A 22,667-nucleotide genomic window follows, 5' to 3' on the forward strand; every position below is an offset into this window, starting at 1 on the left:
CCGGGTGGCTTGATTGTCCGGCGCCGGAGGAGAACAATCCAAGCAAGCACGGCAGGCTCGCAAAAGAGCGTCGGGACCGCATTTGGAATCGTCAACCAGCAACGGCGTTTATTAAGAGGAAGAGCAGCAACCGAGGTTGGAAGTTTTCCAAGGAAGGGAAGGGAAAGGAAGGCGGGTGGCCCGAGGGCTGAGCTGTTACGTTTCTGGAACCCCCCGAGCAGATTCCGATGGAGAAACGATTGAAAGCAAGGAGTAATCCTTTGCAGACACGCGGCTTTCACTGAGAGGCAAAGGAAACGTCCGAGAAGGTGGACCGAAAGCGGCATCCTCCTGCCATGTCTCTTCCAAGGGGCCAGAATCGACTTTTTAGGATCTTTTGTCTCTGGCTGCCCTAAGCCCGGCAGCTTCGTCCCCTGCTTAGTCCAGAGGAAAGGCTGCTTTGGTACACTGGAAACCTGATGCAATTTTTTTAAAAATAAAATAAATATGGAAAAAAACCAGGCTGGTGTTTTTCTTCCCGTGTGTATGAAATGCAGTGACTATCGTGAGTGGTTCACGGATAATGGACACGTGGAGTCATGGTTGTGTGCAACAAAGCCAAAATATGATGCCAATCTTTAACGCGGATTCTGTGATCAATTAAGCAGCACTGTAAGCTTTTAATACCTAGATAATTTGATGCATCTGTTTTACTGTTAAACTTCTGAGGTTTTGTCAGCTTTTAGTCAGCAAATAATTTGAAGACTGGCTGATTGGCCAAGACATATACTGTATTTTTTCTGGAGGTTTTCCACTGGCCAAGCAATGAGCTATACATTTATGGAGATACCCTCAGTCATCCAGGTTGTGGTTGTCTCAAAAGTGCTTTTGCAAAAGGCAACTGGACGATGTTTCGCTTCTCATCAAAGAACCTTCATCTGTTTAATGAACTGTACCTTAAAATGTTTCTTGCGATGGCTGTTGCCCTGCTCAATTACTACTAAATGGCATCAGGCTTCCTCCAGGTTGGTGGAGCTCTGATGGCAGCCCAAATAAGAAAAGCTGACCCCCAAATAATATCTAATTATCATTCATGCTCTCAAATTCCTCCCAATCTAATATTCTCAGGACCTCAGCAGACACACCTGAGTAATCCTGGACTCTCTTGCGCTGTCCGTCAGACACACCCATTTCGCCCTCTGTGAGAATCACCCTTGGCAAAGTAAGGATGCAGGCTGCCATCCCGGAAATGTCATCTTCCAACTGGGGACCCTCTTCCCAGCAGTCTCTCTCGGCATCGTAGATGTGGACATAGTCCATGCAGATCCCACGGTTATGAGATCTCCCTCCCAAGACGTAAATCCTGTGGCCCAGGACAGCAATGCCAGGCTCACCGTGACCAGCATGAAGAGGACGGACAGTTGTCCATTGAGAACTGCTTGGGGTATAACAAGCAACCTGGTAGAAAACAACATTAAGAGTGGTCATTTTAGGAAGAGCATTTGGGAACGGCTCTCTGAGCTTGAGAATAAGCACTCTTGGGGTCAGGGTTACTGGAAACACCCCACAAAGTTGCCATACCAGTTCTGAAAGCCAGCAACTTGCTTTACTGTGGACTACAGAAAAGTGTAAACACAGCTTTCATTGGGCACCACTCTGGTCTTTGGACTGGCACTGGAGGTTTTGGCACCAGATAACCAATTTCCATACACTGGGCTTGGCCTGTGCGGTGACTGTAGGCTACTCCCAAATGTTTGACCCAACAGACGCAGATGATCATGTTTGCTCTGGAGCAGTTGGGGGGGGGGAGAGTGTCTTGTGCCTGACTGCCTAACTCCCAATTTGTGTGTGGGGGGGGGGGGGTCCCCATCCTTTTCTCCCTTCATAGATTTTCCTCCCTTGTAGAGGGGGAAGACTGTTTCTCAAACTTGACTGCTTGAAGACTGGCTGGGGAATTCTGGGAATTGAATTCTACCTATCTTCAAGGGACCAAAGTTGAGAAACATTGGCTTAAATTATCTTAAGCAGCTCTAAGTGCTGCCCTAAAAAGTGCTCATCACAGGTTAACAAGTTCATCTTGGCAGCCTTCAGTCAACTTGCCCTGCTCTTTGAAATTGGCACAACCCTAATCAGTTTCTCTCAAAGGCTTTCTTTTGGCTCCTAAGTTGGGGCTAAGGCATTCCTTTTAATGCCTTGTTCTCCATTGTGTGCTTGCTTATTCTCTTGTAATTTCTTCCTTTCCAATGATTGTGAATACAAACATTGATTTCCCCTTGCTAATTATCCCAGAACAGAGGTGAGGATTCCAAAGAGTGGGGAGTGGGGGCTATAAGACGGACCTGTTTTTCCAAGCTTCCTCCCGAGTCTCGCTTCTGGAATGAATTTTTCTCGTTGGGGCTCAACTGGCTGATTGGGGTCATGTGGTAAGTATTTATGGGCAAATTTTAATAAACCTTTAGAAACATTTATTAAAGTCCTGACCAGGCCACCCCAGGCACCTGATGGATCTGGAGGACTCCTAGGGACAAATGCACATCCCTTGTGCCCACCTGATCTCTCAGCTGCTTTTAATAACATTAACCATCAATCAGAATAGAGCTGGAAGGGACTTTGGAGGTCTTCTAGTCCAACCTTCTGCCCAAGCAGGAGGCCCTACACCATTTCAGACAAGTGGCTGTCCAGTCTCTTCTTAAAAACCTTCAGTGATAAAGTACCCACAACTTCTAAAGGCCAGCTGTTCCACTGGTTAATTGTTCTCACTATCACTATTAAGTTTCTCCTTACTTGCTTAATATGGCTCCCAATTGCCTAATAGGGCTGGGATTTGGGATCATGGGCCTACAATGTCTCCATTCCTATTTCAACTGCAAATTTGGCACGGAAGGAAAATCCATGGAGTTCACTCCCCCTCCCCCATTTAGTTGTAGGTGCTGTCCTGTCCTGGGATTTCGCTCAAGTCTGGATGGGAAAAAACAGGTTTGAAGCTGAGCCTAGCAAGGAGTTCTCTGCTAGCTTCATTTTTGTGTCTTTTATACCTGAAGCCAGAGCATGTGTTCTTCAGGCATGGCATCTTTACTTAGGAAGGTTCCCTGTGGAAACAAGGCTGATCTTCCAGAATTTCTTAAAGGGCATTTGGGGAATGACTGGGTGCCATGGGGACTCGATGAAAATTTATTGGCATTATATTTGGTTAATGCCCTGTTTTCTCCAAAATAAGACATCCCCTGATAATAAGCCCAATCGGGCTTTTGAGCGCATGGCAATAAGGCCAAGCACTTATTTCAGGGTTCAAAAACATATAAGACAGGGTCTTATTTTCGGGGAAACACAGTAGTTTCAAGTAATGTATGCAAGTGTTTTGTATTTTGGGGGTGCTTGATGTTTCTATTTGATTGTTAGATTTTTGGTCTAAATATCAGCAGTGTGCAATAAAAATGCCATTAGTCAAGCCAAAGGCTGCCTCACCTCGTGAACATCTCTTCTGTAGCCGGAGTCATTGTTACTGCCTCCAATCACATAGAGCCTTCCCATCAGCGCAGCCATCCCGTGCCAGGCTCTCCTGATGGGACTGTCGCTTAAGATGTCCCAGCGATTGGTGGTCGGATCGTAGCACTGCAGCTCTTTTAGGTACTCTTCTCCTCGCCTCCCGCAAGTGATGTAGATCTTGCCTTCCAGTTCTGCTCCTGCATGGGCATAGACCTATATCAATGGGACAGAAAGCAAGAAGTAGCAGAGAGGGAGACTACACTACACTCTTGGTTTTCTCTCCCCCACCATGCCCTCAATGGACCTTTAGGTACTCTTGGAAAACACAGGAGGAGGGTAGCCAGGTTAGCCTTGGTAACAAAAAAATCAGGAGTCTGGTAGCGCCTTTTCTGATTAACATATTTTATTAAAAGGCATAAGCTCAGAAGGTCCCAATCAATACACTGGGTTTTTAGCACATCACAATTGTCAATTGTAACCTGCATCTGCATAGCCTACCCCCTTCTGCACCCAATTTACATCCTACAGTAGTTTAGTAGTCTAGCCATTCTATGCATTGAAGTAAGATGCAGCTCACATACTGCCAGGGTTCTCTGCAGCTGAAGTCTGATCACCTTCTCAACAATCTTCAAAGAGGGCAACATCACAGCCTCAGATCCCACAATCCAGGGCATGTTTATAACCCAGGAGAGACCAAGATCTAACAAGCATGTGACCAAATTGGTAGTTCATAAACTCTATTTCTTCAAGAGTCACTGGCTCATCCCAGATTGTGCCACAAGACTGAGCTCCAGGAACCAGACTTGCCCAGTTAGAGTCCAACTCCAAGATACTTGGAATATTCCTCAAAGCGAAGGGGTCATATGCCCCAAGGCCCCAACCATTCACCCGTTCCAGGCAGTGCCTAAGGCCTCAGCTAAGCCACCCACCAAGCTTCCTCTGGAAATCCATAGGATCCATTATTCATTTGGAGTGGGTTGATCAAATAGCCTTAACTCCCTGCAGGGGGAAGAGGGATACCAGTGAGTTCAAAAGCAATCAGAGACTGATCTCTCGCGGCATGACTGGTATTCATATCTCCCATTACCTGATCATATTGCAACTGCCTCAGACATACACCAGATCAACTGTGTGGCTTTTGACAGGTAGTGGGCTACTGATGACTTGTGATAGATCCGTGGTTGCCATGGAGACCATGAACATCTGAGCTATCCTGAAATCAACAAGGCTGGGGGACCAAATCACGAATGAGGGCGACTTTATTACAAATATTTGCTTTGTGAGTATTTTGATTTTGATGTTGTAGGTCACGGGCAGAGGTGAAATGCTCCCGGTTCGGACTGGATCATCCGATCCGGTAGCGATGGAGGCAGATGGTTCGGAGAACCGGTAGCAAAAATCCCTGGCCCCCCCATTGCCCAGCTGAGTCGCGCAATCATCAGAGGCTTTTTTTTATTTTTAAACATATTTTTTCTACAACCTCTTTGGCCAAAAAAATGCTTTAAAAATGTAAAAAAAAAAAAAGCCTCTGATGATCACGTGGCTCAGCTGCGATCATCAGAGGCTTTTTAAAGCATTTTTTCTACAACCCCTTCAGCCGAAGACATTGTAGAAAAAATGGTTTTAAAAGTAAAAAAAAAAAGTTGCCCACGCCCACTCAGTCATATTACCCCCCCACACACACCAAGCCACGCCCACAGAATCATTAGTAACAGATTTTACATTTCACCACTGGTCAGGGGTGTCAAACTGGCGGCCTGTAGGCTGGATGCGTCATACGCAGGCCATGCCCACCCCAGCTCTGCAAAGGGGAAATACGTGATACATCATGTGATGGCAACGTGGCGCCGCAAGTTTGACACCCGTGTTGTAGATTGCTGGGAGTCTTTCTGAAGGGCAGCAGCGCACATACACACAAACCCATGAATGAATGAATGAATGAATATGAATGAATCAATAGTGCTAAGTAATCAGTAATTGGAGATGGGTTAGGGTTGGGAATGGGGCTAGTGCCCCCATCCTTGCTCTCCTTGACCTCTCAGTCAACACTATTAAGCATAGTATCCTTTGGGGTGGCTGCAAAGAATGGGGCTGGGCAGGGGAGTCTTGCATTGGTTTGTCTCCAAGGTTGGTCCCAGTCGGTGTTGCTAGGGAGTGAGAGGTCCAGCATACCGCTGCTTGCAGGCCTTGGTACTCTCCACTCCTTTTTAACATCTACATGAAGTCTTGGGGTGAGATTGTTCTCCACTATGGGACGAGGTACCATTGGTACCCTGATGAGACTCAATATTGACCTTACTATCCTGGATAATCCAAATGATTGTTGCCCTCTCACAGTGCCTGGAGGCCATGAGGGTCTGGATGGGAGGGACAACAAATTTCAGCTGAATCCTGGTAAGACCAAGTGGCTTTGGGCATGTGATGCTTCCAGGGCTCCAGGATTTTAATATCTTTAGTTCTGGATGGGGCTGCACTACCCCAGACAGACACAGTGTGCAGTCTGCGGATTCTCCTGGACTCGTGATTCCTGCTCAATGAGCAGATGGCAGTTGTGGCAAGAAGAACCTTTGCACAATTTCACATTGTGCGCTAGTTGTGCCCGTTCCTGGATAGGGAGTCCCTGTGCTCAATTGCTCAAGCCTGGCTCTCTCACGCTTGGACTACTGCAACATGCTTACATGGGGCTGCTCTTGAAGGGTATCTGAAAACTTCGGCTGGTGCAGAAAGCAGCTGCGCAGGCTGGCTCGGGCCTTGGTGCCTCTAGGGTGGCTCTTGTCTGCGAGCAAAGTAGGTGCCAGTTTGCTTCCAAGTCTAATTCAAAGTATTGGTTATGGCCCTTAAACCCTTTCATGGCAAAGGTCCAGGCTATTAGAAGAACCAGCTCAGCCTGCCACACCTGTGCCAGCAGAGGGCATGTGGCAGATTCCATCAGCCAAGGAATTTCACTGGTGGAATATAGAAGAGCCGATTCTGGAACATCATGCCCACTGAGGCGAGATCTGCACTCACCGTTTTTGGTCTTCCAAAAGGGTGTGGAGACATGGCTGTGCAGCTAGACTGGAGCCCCAGTGGGCATGTGGCACTTTTGAAGGTGGCTAATGGAGTAAAGAACAATCCAACTCCCTATGCACATGTTCATTTTATTGGCAGGAAGAAAAGTTGGTTAAATGGTCTCCAATTAAAAAGTTGTGTTTATAAAGTTGCAAAGTTTAAGTACCCCTGTGTTAAGTATTCAGAGAGATGAAATTTACAACCAAGTTTGGTATGAAGTCTTACAAAAGTGACGTCTCATTCTTACTCCTATTGCTATAAAACGACAGCCTCTATCTGGAGACCAAGAATTCAACAATGGCTACTGAGCCTCTTGCAACCAGAGTAACTGTTGACTAGGATGCTACTGCCTTGCTTTGTTCTCAGAACCAAGTGACAACTGAAATGGACCTGCTAGCCCAGTCCAATGGCCCTTAGTCCAAGAAAGCGACCGCCTGCCCATACTGAACTATCGACTTCTTGCTTGACATAAAGTGTGGGAAACTGCCTGACTCCCTCATTTGATGTGACCTATGTATCTCCTGGAAACATGATGATGGGAGTTAACTGACTAGTTCAAAGAGGGGCTATCTTTGAAAGGATGTACAGGACAAGCTCATTTGTCAAAGCACCCCTGAAACTCTGAAAGCATTAATCTAGATCTGCTTGGATAGCCATGGAAATTCAAAAGACCTGCAACACAGTAGGGACTTCTCCTTCACTCCTTTCTCCCTCCCTTCCATTCCAGCAGGGATTTCAGAAGTTGAATTTACACAGATATCTCCACAAAAAAGTTGTGCTAGTGCATATAAAACCTATGTCTACCTTGCAGAGAACCCTTTGAGCAAGAGTGTCCTGCTAATACTTCCAAAGCACCAACAATGTTGTGGGAAGGGTGGCATTTTGCAAATAGCTGCCCTAAACCAGCTGCTTTAAATCTAACTAATAATTCATGTTATGAACTGCCAACTACTTCCACATTGTGCGTTTACTTGCTTCCAGGAATTTACTGGAAATCTTTCCCGCCAATAAAGTCTTAAGGCTTGCTGCAGGACTGGTGGGGAAACATGCAGGGACCACAGGTGAGACCCCTTCTTGCGTCTCCTGGGTTCACCCTTCCCCAGTCCAGTTCAGAAGTTCTGAGACCAGGATAGCTGGGGGGTTGAGAGATCTGAAGGCTGCTTCTATCAGCAAGCAAGACCTCTGCCTGTGAAACCAGCCAGTTGGCCATAAATATAGAAGAGGGGAGGGCCATTTCTCCTGCACTTCTGCAATTATCATTGTAAGAGAAGTGGCTGCCACCAGTAGCCTGGCTTATCCACAAAGAGGCCCACTTCCTTTCCACTTCACAGGAAATTTATCAAGAAGAAACTGAGTAAGTCTCTGCCCTAAGACATTTCAGAGGTAAATCACTTTTTTCTAATAGAAATGCAGTTGCTGAAATTCCTATATCTTTTTTTGTTCAATAAATCTTATCACGTTAGGCTCTTTGAGAAGTTACCAAAAGATTAAATTCTCAGTAGCTGCTATCTGATGTGAAACACCTCACAACTATTCCAGAGGATTAGAAAAACTTACTTTTTCCAGTGTTAAGCAATTCACTGCTTCCACTAACCTGCACCAAAGCCTCCTCCTACAGCAATGGTTTTGTCTGGCTTTCTACCACATTTCCTCTTGCCCCAGAGCAGTCCAAGACGCCAGAGGCTGCTGTTATGGGACCATTCTCTGTAATGGCACAGATTCTGTGGCCTTTCTTGCTTAACAACCACTCATTCACCAATTGTCCGCGCTTAGCCCAGTGCTGAATGAGAGGTGCTAATGACTAGTCCTCACTTCTGTGCCCTGGGATCCCCATTTGCAACCTTTTTTGCTAGAGCCCAGCCGGCAAAGTCAATGGGGAAGCTGGCTGGAGGCTGCACATGGCAACTAGGTGGCATTCTTGCTTACCAGCCCAGGCTGCTTTGCTTATCATTAGCTTACTGGAAGAGCCAGACTCTCCTTCACAATGACATCAAACTTTACAATCATTATCACTTAGCGAGGGAAATTCTGGTCCCAATTGCCATTAAGTGAGGACTACCTATAACCTGGCCCCATACCTTACTGTGCTACCAGGCAAAAGCCTGCTTTTTCCTAATTGGCAGGTGATTTAACTCTGTTCTTGGTCCATGTTAACTGCTTCATATCCCTTCAGTGTGTTTCATTGCACTTGGGAGCCGGCAAAGGATCAAAACCCTCCACAAAGAGCACAGAAGCAGTTTTGCATTTGGCCAGGCAAATTATCCTGGGCCTGAGTGTTGGCACTTAACCTCCGAGAGGCAAGCACCCCCGGATTGCTTTTGCATCCAGAATTGGTCCTCCACTTCAGGGTGAGGCCTGAAGTGAAGTTCCACGGAGTGGGCAGGGCTGGGGAGTCCAAAGCTTTTCCCTCCCACCCTCCTCCCCTCACCCTGATTCCCCTAGCGAGGGCCTTGTTCAGATCAGAGGCACAGCCTCTTAGTGGGGCCATTCCATCCAAGGGCCGGCTTTGGAGAGCTCTTTGGGCAAGACTCCCACCAAACTGCCTTGGTGTTCCCAGATGGGTCAGCCCAACTAGGCATGGCATCATCTCCGGGGCCCCTTCAGGCCAAAGACCTGCCTGCAACCCCCTTGTCTAACCCTCCCTCCTTACCTCCTTCTGAAGAGGAGCCACGTATTCCCAGCTGTTGGTTTTGGGGTCGTATTTTTCCACCTCCCGAAGGTCCTGCCGGTAGTTGCGTCCAGCCACCGCATAGATCGCCCCGCCCACCACGCAGACACAGAGATCTGCATGCTCTTGCTGCAAGGGCTGGATCTGGAGCCACTTATTGTGTCTTGGGTCATACCTTGCAAAAAAACAGGACAGACAGCTCTCCAAGAGGTTACAGGGGTGGGGTCTTAAGCACATCTCTAATCTCCGCCCACCCACCCATTTCCCACTATGAGACTTATGGGGGCCACCAGTGTTTCTTGGACTCTGCCTATGCAAATCACAACTGTCTCCCACTGAGCAACTGAGCAGTGGCATGTTGTCTTTGTGTTGTCTTCTGCTGCCACCCGTCTGGTTAGCCACTGTCACCGGCTCCTTCCCAATCATTTCTGTTCCACAACAGTTGGCCTATTTTTTGTTCTGTTCAAACAGCGCAGTACTAAAACAGTTGTGCTTGCAATCTTTCCATTACCAAAATGGATCTGCTCATCTTTCCCACCCGAGAAGATGATGTGTTGAAGAAGCCAGCTAAAGTAACTGAGCCAGGCCTTAAGGCAGCTCTGGGATAGTTGGGAGGGCCCTGGGCTTATTTTGCCCGAAGTTAAAGACACCGCAGGCACTGGGAATATTTATACATTTCTGAAAGGGACTCTCTTACCTCCAACATCTGGATTCTGCTCGAAAACCTCGAACATTGTTATCTCCGCCAATCAGATATACAAAATTGTGGAGAACAGCTATTCCCTGGTTGGACATTCTTGGAGACAAGGCTGTTGTGAAATGCCTCCATTCTCCCAAAAATGGGTTCAAGTACCGGGCTTGGTTGCTGAGGGCAGTAGACGGGGTTGAATGCATCCCCCCGAAGCCTACCACACAGTGGAACTCAGACCTCAATTGTGTATGCATGTTCTGAAGCACCGGCTGGAGGCACTCGTTCTTATGGTACATTAGGGCATTAGCTACCGTCTCCTTTAATGGACAGGAGCTTAACTTGTTGTGAAGTCTCTGCAGAATTTGGAACTCAATCAGAGGAAAACGGACCGTCTCCAGCAGCTTAGGAGGCTCCATCAGTGAAACCTGATCTGTCTCCAGTTGTTCTGGCGTGTAATGGTAAAGGAGGGCCCCTTCGTAGACCTCATTCTCAGAGTTCACCTCCAAGAGGTTACTGTTGAGGAGGGTGAAGACCTTCTCCAGGGGAAGTTGGCGGTACGTCTCTGTCTTTGAGAGGGTAACAAAGTTTTTCAGAAAGTAGGAATCCAGCTTCTCTGTTAGGTAACACAAATCAAAGAGGTCAGCCAGTCTATACATGTCCACAATGTTCTCATCATCCACCCAAAGCATGAGGAAATCACAACAGAACTTGATGATCTCAGAGATCTACAAAGGAGAAAGGCATGAAAGTGGTATCAGAAGGAGCAATTCTGAACCTTCAAAATAATATACCTAATCGTTATAATTTCTCATAAATTCATAGATTGGATCAAAATAAACTTAATCTGTAAGTCTCACTATTGCAAAAATCATCTGTTTAATGGCTTGAGATCAGACTAATGACAAAACTTTATTAGCTATGGAACATCCATGCAAGAAAAGGACAATTAATCCTTTCTCCCAAGAAGCGGCTGTTTCAAGCATCAGGGCCATGCAATAGGGATCAGCAAGAACAGGACAGGACGGAGAGCATCTTGGATCCAATTCAAGAGCAGGTTTCCATGGGGCCAATTCTCTGATATCTATATTAACCCTAAACACATTGCAAGATTATTACCAAAAGCTTGGATAAGGAACGTGCCAAATACCCAACACTAAATTTATATGAGAAAACAAATGCAAATGTAACCCAGATTCTGAATACTGCTGGGAAGTCAACTAGTCTGAAATATGAAGAAATTACCTTGTTGGATGGCATCTCTTGCTTTTGAAACTAACAATTTTGTGTTATCAGTTGCCAGGCAACTCTGAGTCAGTAACAAGGATTAAGATTATCCAGTATACGGAAAATGTTAATACAATGTAATGAAGAAAAAGAAGCAAGTATACCAGTCATCATTGTACAGCAGGCTCATCTCACTTCCTGGTTTTGCTCTTGGGAAAAGGACAATCTTCCTCAATGGCCATTTGGCAAGTGGGTTGCCATAGGCTGAGAGGGTTATGAGCAGCCCTAAGTCCCCCAGGTGGCTTTGTGCCTGAGGTAGGAGTAGAAACTTGATTTCTAGCCTGACAATTGCTGGCGTTATTTGATTGACAGGGTCAGAAGCATGCCCATTCTGTCAGAACATACAGGATGCCATGAAAGGCTGAACACCAGCACCTTGGCTTGCACTTGGCATCCAATGTAGCTCATGCACTAGCAGTGCTGTGGGTGCACACCAAAGTGCACCCATGACTGCCACATTCTCGGCCAGCTGTAGCTTCTGAATGCTCTTTATAGGCAGATTCATGAACAGTGGATTGCAATAGTCCAAATGTGGGTAGCCTTTCATCCCCAAAACAGATACAACTGGTGCACATACTCCACTCCCAGCACCCTGAGTTGGTCCACATATAAAAAAATCTCCAGAAGGGATTCATTATTCCTTTCATGACATTCATAGGTATGGTATGGTCAATGACACATCCGGGCACTGGTTAGGGAATCCAGATAATCTGGTTCCTCTAGGACCCTGTGCCATTATCTAGCACTGTTGGTCCAGTGATGCCTTTTTGAGGGAGAGTTGGACCACTGCTTCTTTAACATCCCTCACCCAAGAATGAAATCAACGCTGCTTGGGTCCTACCATTATCTCCCAGGAGGCCTTGACCAACCATGGGGGAGATGGCTCTCATTAACCACACAATTAGCCACACAATTCTGAGGACCCCGTTCACAGATAACTAAACCAGATTGTGTCTCAATCACCTCAAGAGAACATGCATAATTGGGGCCACGCTTAGACTGGACCCAAGTGATTATTCATCAAGGACTTTGACTAATCCTCCCAGCAGTTCTGCAGATGTTCCTCTCACTCTTTTCTTCCCAGTTCATATCAGGTCACCTTAACTAGAGCTGTTGGCTAGCACTCAGCAGATGGAATAGGAGTGGAAAAATAATTACATTTTGTTACCTTTATTACTACAACACAACATTAATGTAGACTCTTATATGTTTTAGGCCAGATTCCCTCCTCTCTCTCCGTGGTGCTCCAGGTGTCTCTTTTGTTTCATTTCCTAAAGCTCTTTTGAAAGCCAGCAAACTCTATGAGATCCCTAAACAGGGAGAGGCCCAGAGGTGTCACCTTCTCATTCTAGGTAGTGACTAAGGCCTGAGTTTGAATTCTGCAGTAGAGCCTCAGGGAACTCTCTCTGAAACCCAGTGGAGTCTTTCAGGGCCTGGAGAAGGCCAACTGAATGGGATCCCCTCCCTAATGTGCGAAGCCACACCAAAGGGATCCAGAGCAGTCACAGAATGGTCTGACCATGACAAGGGGTCAATATTAACTTTATTTATTTCATCTATTTCTATTGCTGCTCAGTTCAACAAGGGAAGTACATAAATCGTATCCAGAGTAGCCATAAGTGCCTGAGCTGCCAAAGGATGCAAAGTCTCTCAGCACCACAAGACTGGGAAACTCTGCCACCAATGGAGGAAGGGAAGCCACTGTGCCACGGAGAGGCTGCTTTAGTAGCCACAATCTCATCGGGTCCCTGGAGCCCAAGCTCAGAAACAGGATCACAGTTGTGGGGCCTCTGACTACCATACGACAATAATAATTCACTGCTGCCAGGAGTTGCTGCTGACGCCACACCTGAAACCCAGGTAGAAGCATCTTCCAAGAGGGGAGTGTTCATCCCAGTTCATTTAGGCATGTCAAGTTGACTCTTTCATCTATGATAAGATCCTGGATGAGAGGCCTTGTTGCAAAATGGTATTTAGAAGCAGCAACTGGAGCTGAGGATCTGTTGACCTGCACCAGGGCTCAACCCAGGGAGCCAGAAAAGGCCTCAGCTTCCTCAGGCTTCCTCAGCTCTAGGAGTCTTTCCGACTTCAAGGCATTCTCCTGCCAATCCTTACGGAGCCTCTGCACTGCTTCTGTTTTAGCATCCAGGCCCCTCTGATCCACTTCAGGCCCCAAGAGGTCTAGAGGAGCCCAGCCTTTGACCTACGGACACAGCTTGGGCGTTTTCACCACTGGGCCTCTCTGAAGAAGGGCCAGGACATAGCACAGCATTTTTACCAGCCCAGGTTCATGCTCAACTGAAAGTACTCTTACGTGCCAAAAGCATGGCATTTCTAATTCTGCCCACAGGCTGAGATCCACTGTGGAGGCCCTGCTTGTTCGCCCTCCTGAAGGGCAGTAAAGGGCGACCTTTGGGAGGCTGGGACACTTTTTTTTACCATGTGGGAAGGCAGCAAGATCCAAAATGGGGCTGGTGATCCAAAATGGGAGGGGCTGGAAGGGCTGTTATATGGGCTACAAATAGAGGTAGGGTACCCTGAGGTTCATATAACCAGATTTCACTACGATCCAGTAGATTTGTGGATCTTTTTTATTACTATCATGTAAAGGAATTTCAAAAATTTTAAAGCTATTTTTTATCACACTAGTTCATATGCTAGACAGTTCCCTAACTGTCTTGACTATCTATGGCTCATAGTGCTGTTCTTGAGAAGTGTGCTGTGTTGCAGGCCGACAAAACTCTCTGATCTCTCTTAATACATGAGGAAGCTGCCCTTCTTCCCCAACACATCTCACATCTTTTAGAGCTGCCAAAGCTCACCTGTAGTTGACAGGATGCAGCTAGAATTTCTTGCACATTGTTTAGGCCAAGTTCCAGGTCCGAAGTATATATGAAGTTCAGGATTTTACACATGGCATTGTAAGATATGCCCTGAATATGAATTTCTTCCTGTTCCATTTCTCTGAGTCCCCCAGCAAACATTCCCCTACAAAAGGAAAGATATTCTTTCAGTTACTTCTCCCAATGAAAAGTATAATGAACATCCCAAAATGCAGTTTTTAAACTCATCCTTGCGCTGCCCTATTTCCAAAGAGGTGGCAAGGCGAGATGTGCTGACAGGAGGACCCAACTCTTATGGTCCAGTCAGGCATGTGTGGGATGATATGTCAGGCTGGGTTCCACAACATCACCTCCTCTGCACACAACTAGCTTGCCACGTCTGCAACTTCTCTCTGAGCCATCATCTTTGCTAAGTGATAGCAGAGAGCCCTAGTGAGATCAGGATGACAGAGATACAGCACAAAGGCATGGGATGCATGGCCTTAGTACGTGACAAAGAGAACCTGAAGCAGGAACTCAATTCAAAGCCAGGTTGCATTAACAGATGCCCAATGCTCCGATTACAGGAAACAAAAGCTTGGCTCTATTCTGTGCAGGTGAGATTCTCCAGAATCTGGAATCCCATCCCTCGCATTTTAAGGGTGACAGACTGTGATGCATAAGAGAAGAACTGCCAGGATTGCGATGGGAAGAGAAGACCTGGAGACTAAGTCATGGGAGGAAGGGAGCATATTTAGTCTACAGATTAAAAGGTAAAGGGTTTCCCCTATCCAGTCATATCCAGCTCTGTGGGGGGAAGGGGGGGTACTCATCTCCATTTCTTGCCTGAGGGAGCCAGCATTATCTGAAGGTATTTCCATGGTCATGTGACCAACATGACTACACAATGAGGTGCATGGGATGCTGTTACCTTCCCATCAAAATGGGATTTATCTACTTGTATTTGCGTGCTTTTGAACTGTTAGATGGGCAGGAACCGGGGCAGGTAACAGGAGCTCACCGCATAGTGCAGCACTCAGGTCTCAAACCCGGGCAGCCAACTTTCCAACTGACAAGCTCAGCATATTTAATCACTAAGCCCCCATGCTCCCCAAACTACAGATTACAGGGAAGCATAATTACAGTCCACACCACTGGAAATGGAAGGGAGCAAATGCTCTGTTTCCTCCAGGGAATATGCTACAACTAAGTTCAGGAAAGCGCACGGCAATTTTAGATGCCCATTGTGAGAGCTGTTTATGTAAGAGAAAACATGGATTCAGTTGCTTGAAGTTCTTTCTAGGTAAAGCTTCTAATTATCGGCTGAGTATCCCATAATTAGCGTCCCATCATGTCAGCATCCTGCACTGAAAAGAGAACGGGTTCCTTCACGCTCCCTTTGACTGATTCCATTGCAGAGTTTTGTAAAGGAAGACACAAACACAACCTTGCCAAAGCAATGGACCAAGCAACATCCACGTTTTGCAAATACTCCTTAAACAGGCAGAAACAGCATTACAGGTAAGAAGCGGGAAGATAAATGCTAAATTTGGTTTGATTAAATTTGATTAAATCTAATGATTAGATGAAGCTTTGCTTAATCATTAAGCATATAAAGGTTTCAAACAGCCATGTTTACTTTTCATTTCCAGCAATTTCAGATTTTAGTTTTGTTACAGGCACAGACCTGAAATAATCACAGGATGCAGCCAGGAGGATTCGATGAGCATCAATGGTCTTCCCCTCTACATGCAGAACAACATCAAAGAGGATGCCGCGGTCCCGGAGAGCCCCCAGGCCACTCAGCAGAGTCTGGGAGTGCCCAGCGCTATGGTAGGTCTTGCTGGAGCACTTCTTGGTGAAAGGCTCCAGGGGGATCTTGAGAGGCTCCGTCTCCTCCTGCTGACCTGCCATCCTGGGCAGAACCTCTTGGGAATCAGAGAGCACAGCAACTGGGGTTCCCCGAGGAGCAACTGGTTTCTGTTAGGCCAATTTCCTCATTCAAAACTTTCATTGCCCATTGCCATGAACACAAATTGCAGGTTCTTATCTACAAAGAAAGAGATTAATGGAATCCAACCATTTTGGCACAAAAAGGCAGCCCAATGCAACCCCCCATCAATGAGCTTTGTGGCTCTAAAAAGGCATGGAAGGCTGGTGGCCCTTCTCACAGAAAATGGTTTGTCTACCACTTGGATAGTCTTTGGCTCACCCCGTCCTGCCTCAGAGGCAGCCTAAACTTATCTTTAGCTGTTCTGGTGTTATTTCCCCCCTTCCACTGACACAAGTCTTCTTCTACAACCAAGGACACCTCACTGATGATGGAGTCCAGGGATGACATTAGGCTGCTTTCATCTTCAGTCCATGGACCCTGCCACCTGCCCCCAGCCATTTTGGCCTGGTCAAAGGAGAAGACAGAGACCTGATCAATATTCTGTAACAGCCTGTCATGCTCCCGATGGAGTCTGAATCAGTGGAGGAAGATAAGCTGGAACAAGAACTGACAGCGATTGAGAGGGCGGCTCCGTTGGCCTTGGACGAAACTGGGGAAGGGCAGAGTCAGTCCAGGCAAGGCTTTTCGGAATTAGTAAGGCCTGCAGGCAGAGAGGAACAGAGGCAGGATGAACATGAGAGACAGACGAGGAGCAAGGAGCACCCCTTCCTGATCCAAGAGCTTGGAGAGTGCAGAGAAGGCATAATCAGCACAGACTGAGCAGGCTACTTGGGAGGAGAGTGCCCCGCCTAACTTCACCCAGGCACACCTGGGGAACGAGACTTAAGGAGGTGCTGTGGGGAGGGGCATTTGTTGGGAACAAACGCTGAGTTCCTGAAGTGTTGCGTGCCAACGTTTGAACTTGCCAAGAGTCCTTGCATTCCTTTTGGCGTTCTGGACTAATTACTTAGATCTTTTGCTCCCTGAACTCCTTGATTTGCTAAACACATTTGGATTTATTGCCGTGCAGCCTTAGTGCAGACAGCACTGGGCTGGACTAATTGCAGCCAGAGGCTGCTTGAGGTTTTTGTGGGGGTTTGTTATCACTCTGCTCTAGGACTTGCCAGAAACGTGGGAGCATTTGGGGAGCAATTAAGGGGCGGTATGAACTTCCAGCTTTTGTGTTATTTCTCTGCCGTGCCCTGGGTGTTTACACAGCCATTTAGGTGTTGCTCTCTTCTGGAAGAGCACCAAGCTATTTTAAATAGTTTTTAGATGGATTATCTGGATCCTTTTTAGTCAGGTTTTAGGTCTGGATATGGTTCCAAAATGGCATTGACACTCATGGATGCTCTCTGGCAAGAGCAGGATCGATATAGTACATCCATCCTCTCTTCTTGATTTCTCAATGGCTTTCAATACCATGAACTATGGGGGCCTTAGGGAGTTCACGGTGGGATGCATAGTTCTGCACTGATTCACCCCTTTCCTCTGAGGTCAATCCCAATCAGTGTTGATAGGGAGGGAGAGGTCCAGCTCTCAGCCTCTGTCTTATGGGGTGCCACAGGGCTCCCTCTACTCCTTTTTAACATCTACATGAAACCACCTGATACCTGATTATATACCGTATCTCTATCCAAGGTGAAGTGAGTGGATGCCCTTTTGTAGTGCCTGGAGGCTGTGAGGGCCTGGATGGAGAACAATAGACTTCAGCTAAGGAGTTCTGCATCCAGGAGTTTATGATGGGGTTGCACTACCCCATATAGATCTGGTGCGTAACCTGTGGGTCATCCTGGACTGACAGTTCCTGCTCAAAAATCTGGTGGCAGCTGTGGCCAAGAGGCCTTTGCTCAGCTTCGTGTGGTGTGCTAAATATACCCTCCTTTCCTGGATAGGGAGGGCCTCTGCTCGATCACTCATGTCCTGGTCATCTCCCGCTTAGACTATTGCAATATGCTCTACCTGCGGCTACCCCATGTGGTACAAAATATGGCCATGCAGCCATTGTTAGGGATCCAAAGAAGGGTACATAATATAACACCTATGCTCCGTGAGCTGCATTGGATGCCAGTTTGCTTCCAGGTCCAATTCAAGGTATTGGTTGTGACTCACAAAGCCCTATATGGCGTGGGCCTAGGCTAATTATGAAACTGCCTTCGTCCCACCCATCCCACCTGGTCAGGCAGATATGTTGCAGACCCTGTCAGTTAAAGAACTTCCACTGGCACAGTCTAGGAAGAGGACCATTCTCTGCTGTTGCTCCCATCCTGTCGAATATTCTTACCCTGGCAGTAAGGCGGTAACCCAACTCTCTTGGTTTTCCAAAAAGGAGTGAAGACGTGGCTCTGTGGCCTTGCAGTGGGAGCCCTGGGGAGTACTCATCCATGGGGCTGGTTAATCCTTCCGTTAACCTTTCAACTAATTTTAATCTCTTGCCTCCTCTTAATTTTTTTCAACTTTTATATACGCTGTTTTATGCTTTGTTTTATTGTACACTGTCCAAAGTCCCTCTTTGAAGGAGATGGGCAGTTCAGAAATGTAATAAACAAATATGGTTTATGATCTTCTGAGATACAACTACTCCTTTCTTACCAAAAAACTTTGGTAGCTGTTTCTTCCTGGCTCTGTCCCAAACATTTCCTGCTGGGAAATAGGTAGGAATAATATTTTAGAAATTGTAGAGCAATGCTGTTGATGTCAAGAGCTGGATAATGATATAAATGTTTGGGTTTAAAAATGATGAAAAGGAAGGGTAAAAATGAAGCTGTTGAACAATTGTAAGGCTGTAAATTTATATGATGTATATTGAGAGATGTTAAACCATGATAAAGTGAATAGATGTGAATTCAGAAAGTTTTAAAAGAATGTGGAGTTTAAGATGTGTTGCTGAATGTAATTAAGAGTGGCATTTGATGGAAATAAAATTTATGTAGACAAGATGCCTGGTAATCTTTAGCACCCAGACAATGTCCTCCTCTGACCCGCTGTTGACTCACTGACAGACCCAATATTGCAGAATGTATAGCCTCATGCTACACAACTAAGCTCCATTTCATGCTGAATAAACTAAATTATTAATGTATCTTAAATAGAAAACTATTAGATTTTTACTCCAAAAGCATTTTATTAAAATAAATTTGATAAAAATCAAAAAAATCCGATTTAAATAAGAAAATCCAATTTTTAATTTTTTTTTTTTTAAAAATCGATTTTTATCTACCCTGTATGAAATGCTTGCGGTGATAAAAGTGTAGAGAGACAAAAATGTATAGCTTGTTCGTTAAAACCAGACCACCCCAATGATGCCCTCGAAGTGATGTCCCAGTGTCTGGAGGCCGTGCGGGTCTGGATGGAGAGGAACAGGCTTCGGCTCAACCCTTCCAAGACCGAGTGGCTGTGGATGCCGGCGTCCTGGTATAGCCAGCTGGTGCCATCGCTGGCTATTGGGGGCGAGTCACTGACCCCCACAGAGGGGGCTCGCAACTTGGGAGTCCTCCTGGACACAGCTGGACACGGCTGTCCTTAGAAGAGCATATGACGGCTGTGGCCAGGGGGGCTTTTTATCAGGTTCGCCTGATACACCAGTTGCGCCCCTTTCTGGATCGGGACTCCTTGTGCACAGTCACTCATGCCTTGGTCACGTCATGCCTAGACTACTGCAATGCTCTCTACATGGGGCTCCCCCTGAGGACCACCCGGAGGCTCCAGCTGGTGCAGAATGTGGCCGCGCGGGTGGTTATGGGAGCGACGTGGCGCTCCCACGTAACACCTCTCCTGCGCGAGCTGCATTGGCTCCTGGTGGTCTTCCGGGTGCGCTTTAAGGTGTTGGTTCTCATCTTTAAAGCGCTTCATGGCTTAGGGCCAGGATATTTGCGAGACCGCCTGCTGCTACCCATAACCTCCCACCAGCCAATACGCTCTCACAGAGAGGGCCTCCTCAGGGTGCCGTCGGTCAGGCAATGTCGGCTGGCGGCCCCCAGGGGGAGAGCCTTCTCTGTGGGGGCACCCGCCCTGTGGAACGAGCTGCCTCCTGGAATACGATTGATCCCGGACCTCCGGACCTCCCGTAAAGCCCTGAAGATGTTTTTATTCCATCAAGCCGGCCTAGCCTAAACGGTTCTTAATTGGGATTTTAAATTTTATGGACTTGGGGGTTTTAAATTGGGAAGCTAGTGATTTAATTCTTTTTAATTATCTTAACTTTTGTATTTGTATGTTTTTTAATTTTGGCTGTTCACCGCCCTGAGTCCCTTCCGGGAGAAGGGCGGTATACAAATTAAATTAATAAATAAATAAAATAAATAAAATAAAACCTGGTTTAGGACCTTCTGAGATAGAACTACTCCCGTTTTAGCAAAACAAACATTTTGAGGCAGCTTCGGTCGCCGTTCCTGCCTGGCTCCGTCCCAAACATTCCCTGCTGCATCTACAGAGGAAGCTTTGCGTGGCTGGACTGTGGTTTTGCCCCCCCTCCCTCCCCAACGCCATTGGGGGCTTTCTTTCCTTGGGCTATTCCCGGGCGCCTCCTCCCCCGGGGAGCAGCGGGGAAGCCCTCCCGACCTCAGCCCAGGGGGCAGCCGGCAGGAGAGGCCAAGAGCCCCCGAGGGGTCCTGCACCCAGCTGCACAAAAGGGCCCGGTGTGAGGGGGGGGGGTCGCCCGAAACCCTCCTCCGGCTCCCGACCTCTCGGCGGGGCTTCCCGGGCACTTGGGACCCGCGCTCGGCCGGGAGCAGCTCCCTGGAAGGAAGGAAGGAAGGAAGGAAGGGGCTCCCACGGGGGCTCTGCCGGCTCCTTCCAGCCTCCCGCCCCCGCCGCGCCTCTCCGGCCCCACCGGCGGGCCAGCCTCGGCCACGGGCTCTTTGCACAGGCCGGCCTCGCCCCCGCCCGCCTTCCCCCGCCGCCCCTACCTGGCCGGAGACGGCGCTCCGCGGACACGCCCAGCGCCGCCACAGACTCCGCCCGCCACCCGCGCAGTCGGCCGGGGCGGAAGCAGGAAGTGCGGCTGCGGAACTCCACTTCCCGGCGTGCCGCGCGACCCCCCCCCCCCCGCCCGCTCGCCCACTTCCGGCGGCCCTGCGGAGGCGCTCTGGCTCGGGCGGCCGTGGCGGCGGCGGCGGCGGCGGGATGGAGGAGAGCGAGTGGCGCAGCGCCAACTTCCGGCAGAAGCTGGTCAGCCAGATGTGAGTGGCGGGTCCGCGGGGGGCCTGGGCCTGGCCTGCGGAGCTGCTCGGGGATCCCCGCGTGGCCCGACCTCTGGGCCGAGGGAAGGGCGGCCTGGGGCGGACTCGGGGCGCGGAGGAGGCGGCTGACCGGCCTGAGGGCGAAGCCGGGCAAGAGCCCCGCGGGAGGCCGCCCGCCACGCAGCTGCCTGCCGGGCCCCGGTGGGAGGGTGGGAGGCAGCGCAGAGCCCCCGCCGCCCTCGGATGAAGGAGTCCGGCAGGGAGGGCCGCCCCCTCTTCCCCCTGCGCCTTACCTGCAGGGAGGGGCCGGCCAGGTGGGAAGTGGCGGCAGGCGAGGGTTGGCCCGTCTTGCAGGCAGGCTTGTCAGGATACCTGAACGGGGCGCCCGCCTGCCCCGCCCTCAGATTCAGGTTACGACCTGTTGCGGATTCTTGCTCGGAAATAAATGTTTTTAGGACAGGCGCAGAATCTCTCTTGATCTCATGGTAACCCAAAGATTTTTTCCTACTTCCGTACAAACCCTGGGGATCTGTAAACTGTAAATTATTAGTTTACAATTTAGTCAAATTAAACTTCCCTAGCCATTTGTTCCTAAGATATACCTAAAGCTTTTGATTCCCTGAGAATACTATTTGTAAAACTAACATTAAATTTAATTTTGGGACCCGTTTTCTTAAGATGATTGAAGATATTTATAGCCAAACTCAGATATGATTAAGCAGCTATGATTCATATCCCTTTACTATTTTTAAGCGGCACCAAGCAGATGCCTCTTTTATAGCCTTTATTATTTAACCTAGCCATAGAAGCATTGTAATAGCACTCCAATCCAATAATCAGAGTTGTGGGGTGAAAGTGAGAGATAAAACGTATGTATCTTTTAAATTTATTTGCAGATTATATGATTTTGACTCCCAAATGCTTCTTAGTCAGCTGGCTATTCTAAGAAGGAGTTAGATGTGTCAGGACTCCAGTTAATTTTTATAAATCACATCTGGTATTTTTCACATTCCACTCAAAATACAAAAAGGGCTACTCTGGGTGGCTTACAACAATAAAACAGAAAAAAAATGATTTTTTAAAAAAATCCCCTTGGAAGCTGGTGCAGCACATTTGTGCTACATCTTTGGCAGTGCGGTAGAAGTGGGTATTTTATGCTTCAGTTGCTGGGACCCCATTCTAACTGAGAGTTCACTGAATCTTGTCAGAATTGACAGAATATTTTCTCTTGTAGTAGCAAACAACAGTGGCAGTAATCAAAGTGATTCCAGCCTTCAATGTTTATGGTTTTTCCCCCTTCTGTTGCACCATCTCTCAGACTGCTTGGATTAATCCTTGCAGTTTTCTTGGCAAGGTTTTTCAGAAGTGGTTTGCCATTGCCTCCTTCGTAGGGCTGAGAGAAAGTGACTGGCCCAGGCAGGACTAGAACTCACCATCTCTCCGTTTCTAGTCTGATGCCTTCACTATGACACCAAAGCAAGTATCAATATTTATGTCAGGGCATTCTGTAAATGTGCTCAATTTCAATTAAATCAGCTAGCAATGTAAAGAGATGTCTAAAACTTTCTGATTT

The 22,667-nt window shown here is 47.7% G+C and overlaps 2 protein-coding genes across 3 annotated transcripts in view; one reads left to right on the plus strand and one right to left on the minus strand.

The window, feature by feature from the left end:
* Nucleotides 1-453: 453 nt before the first annotated feature.
* Nucleotides 454-20,866, minus strand: KLHL22 (kelch like family member 22). Its single transcript, XM_070951282.1, has 8 exons — nt 20,822-20,866; nt 16,404-16,575; nt 15,669-16,031; nt 13,982-14,147; nt 9,882-10,600; nt 9,167-9,359; nt 3,445-3,678; nt 454-1,437 (listed from the first exon to the last, which is right to left on the minus strand). The coding sequence occupies exons 3-8, from the start codon at nt 15,893-15,895 to the stop codon at nt 1,060-1,062; spliced, it is 1,917 nt and encodes a 638-aa protein (XP_070807383.1). The 5' UTR covers nt 15,896-16,031; nt 16,404-16,575; nt 20,822-20,866; the 3' UTR covers nt 454-1,059.
* Nucleotides 20,867-20,973: 107 nt separating this feature from the next.
* The window catches only part of MED15 (mediator complex subunit 15), a 43,009-nt gene continuing 41,315 nt past the window's right edge, over nt 20,974-22,667 (plus strand). For both annotated transcript variants that reach the window (XM_070951280.1, XM_070951281.1), the window contains exon 1: nt 20,974-21,094. In XM_070951280.1, the coding sequence (XP_070807381.1) occupies nt 21,039-21,094 (56 nt within the window). In that variant the 5' untranslated portion in view covers nt 20,974-21,038. The remainder of the gene's footprint in view (nt 21,095-22,667) is intronic.

This window comes from Pituophis catenifer, unplaced genomic scaffold (assembly GCF_029215685.1).
Source record: "Pituophis catenifer annectens isolate HBS135680 unplaced genomic scaffold, rPitCat1.0.hap2 SCAF_10, whole genome shotgun sequence".
Lineage (NCBI taxonomy): Eukaryota > Metazoa > Chordata > Lepidosauria > Squamata > Colubridae > Pituophis > Pituophis catenifer.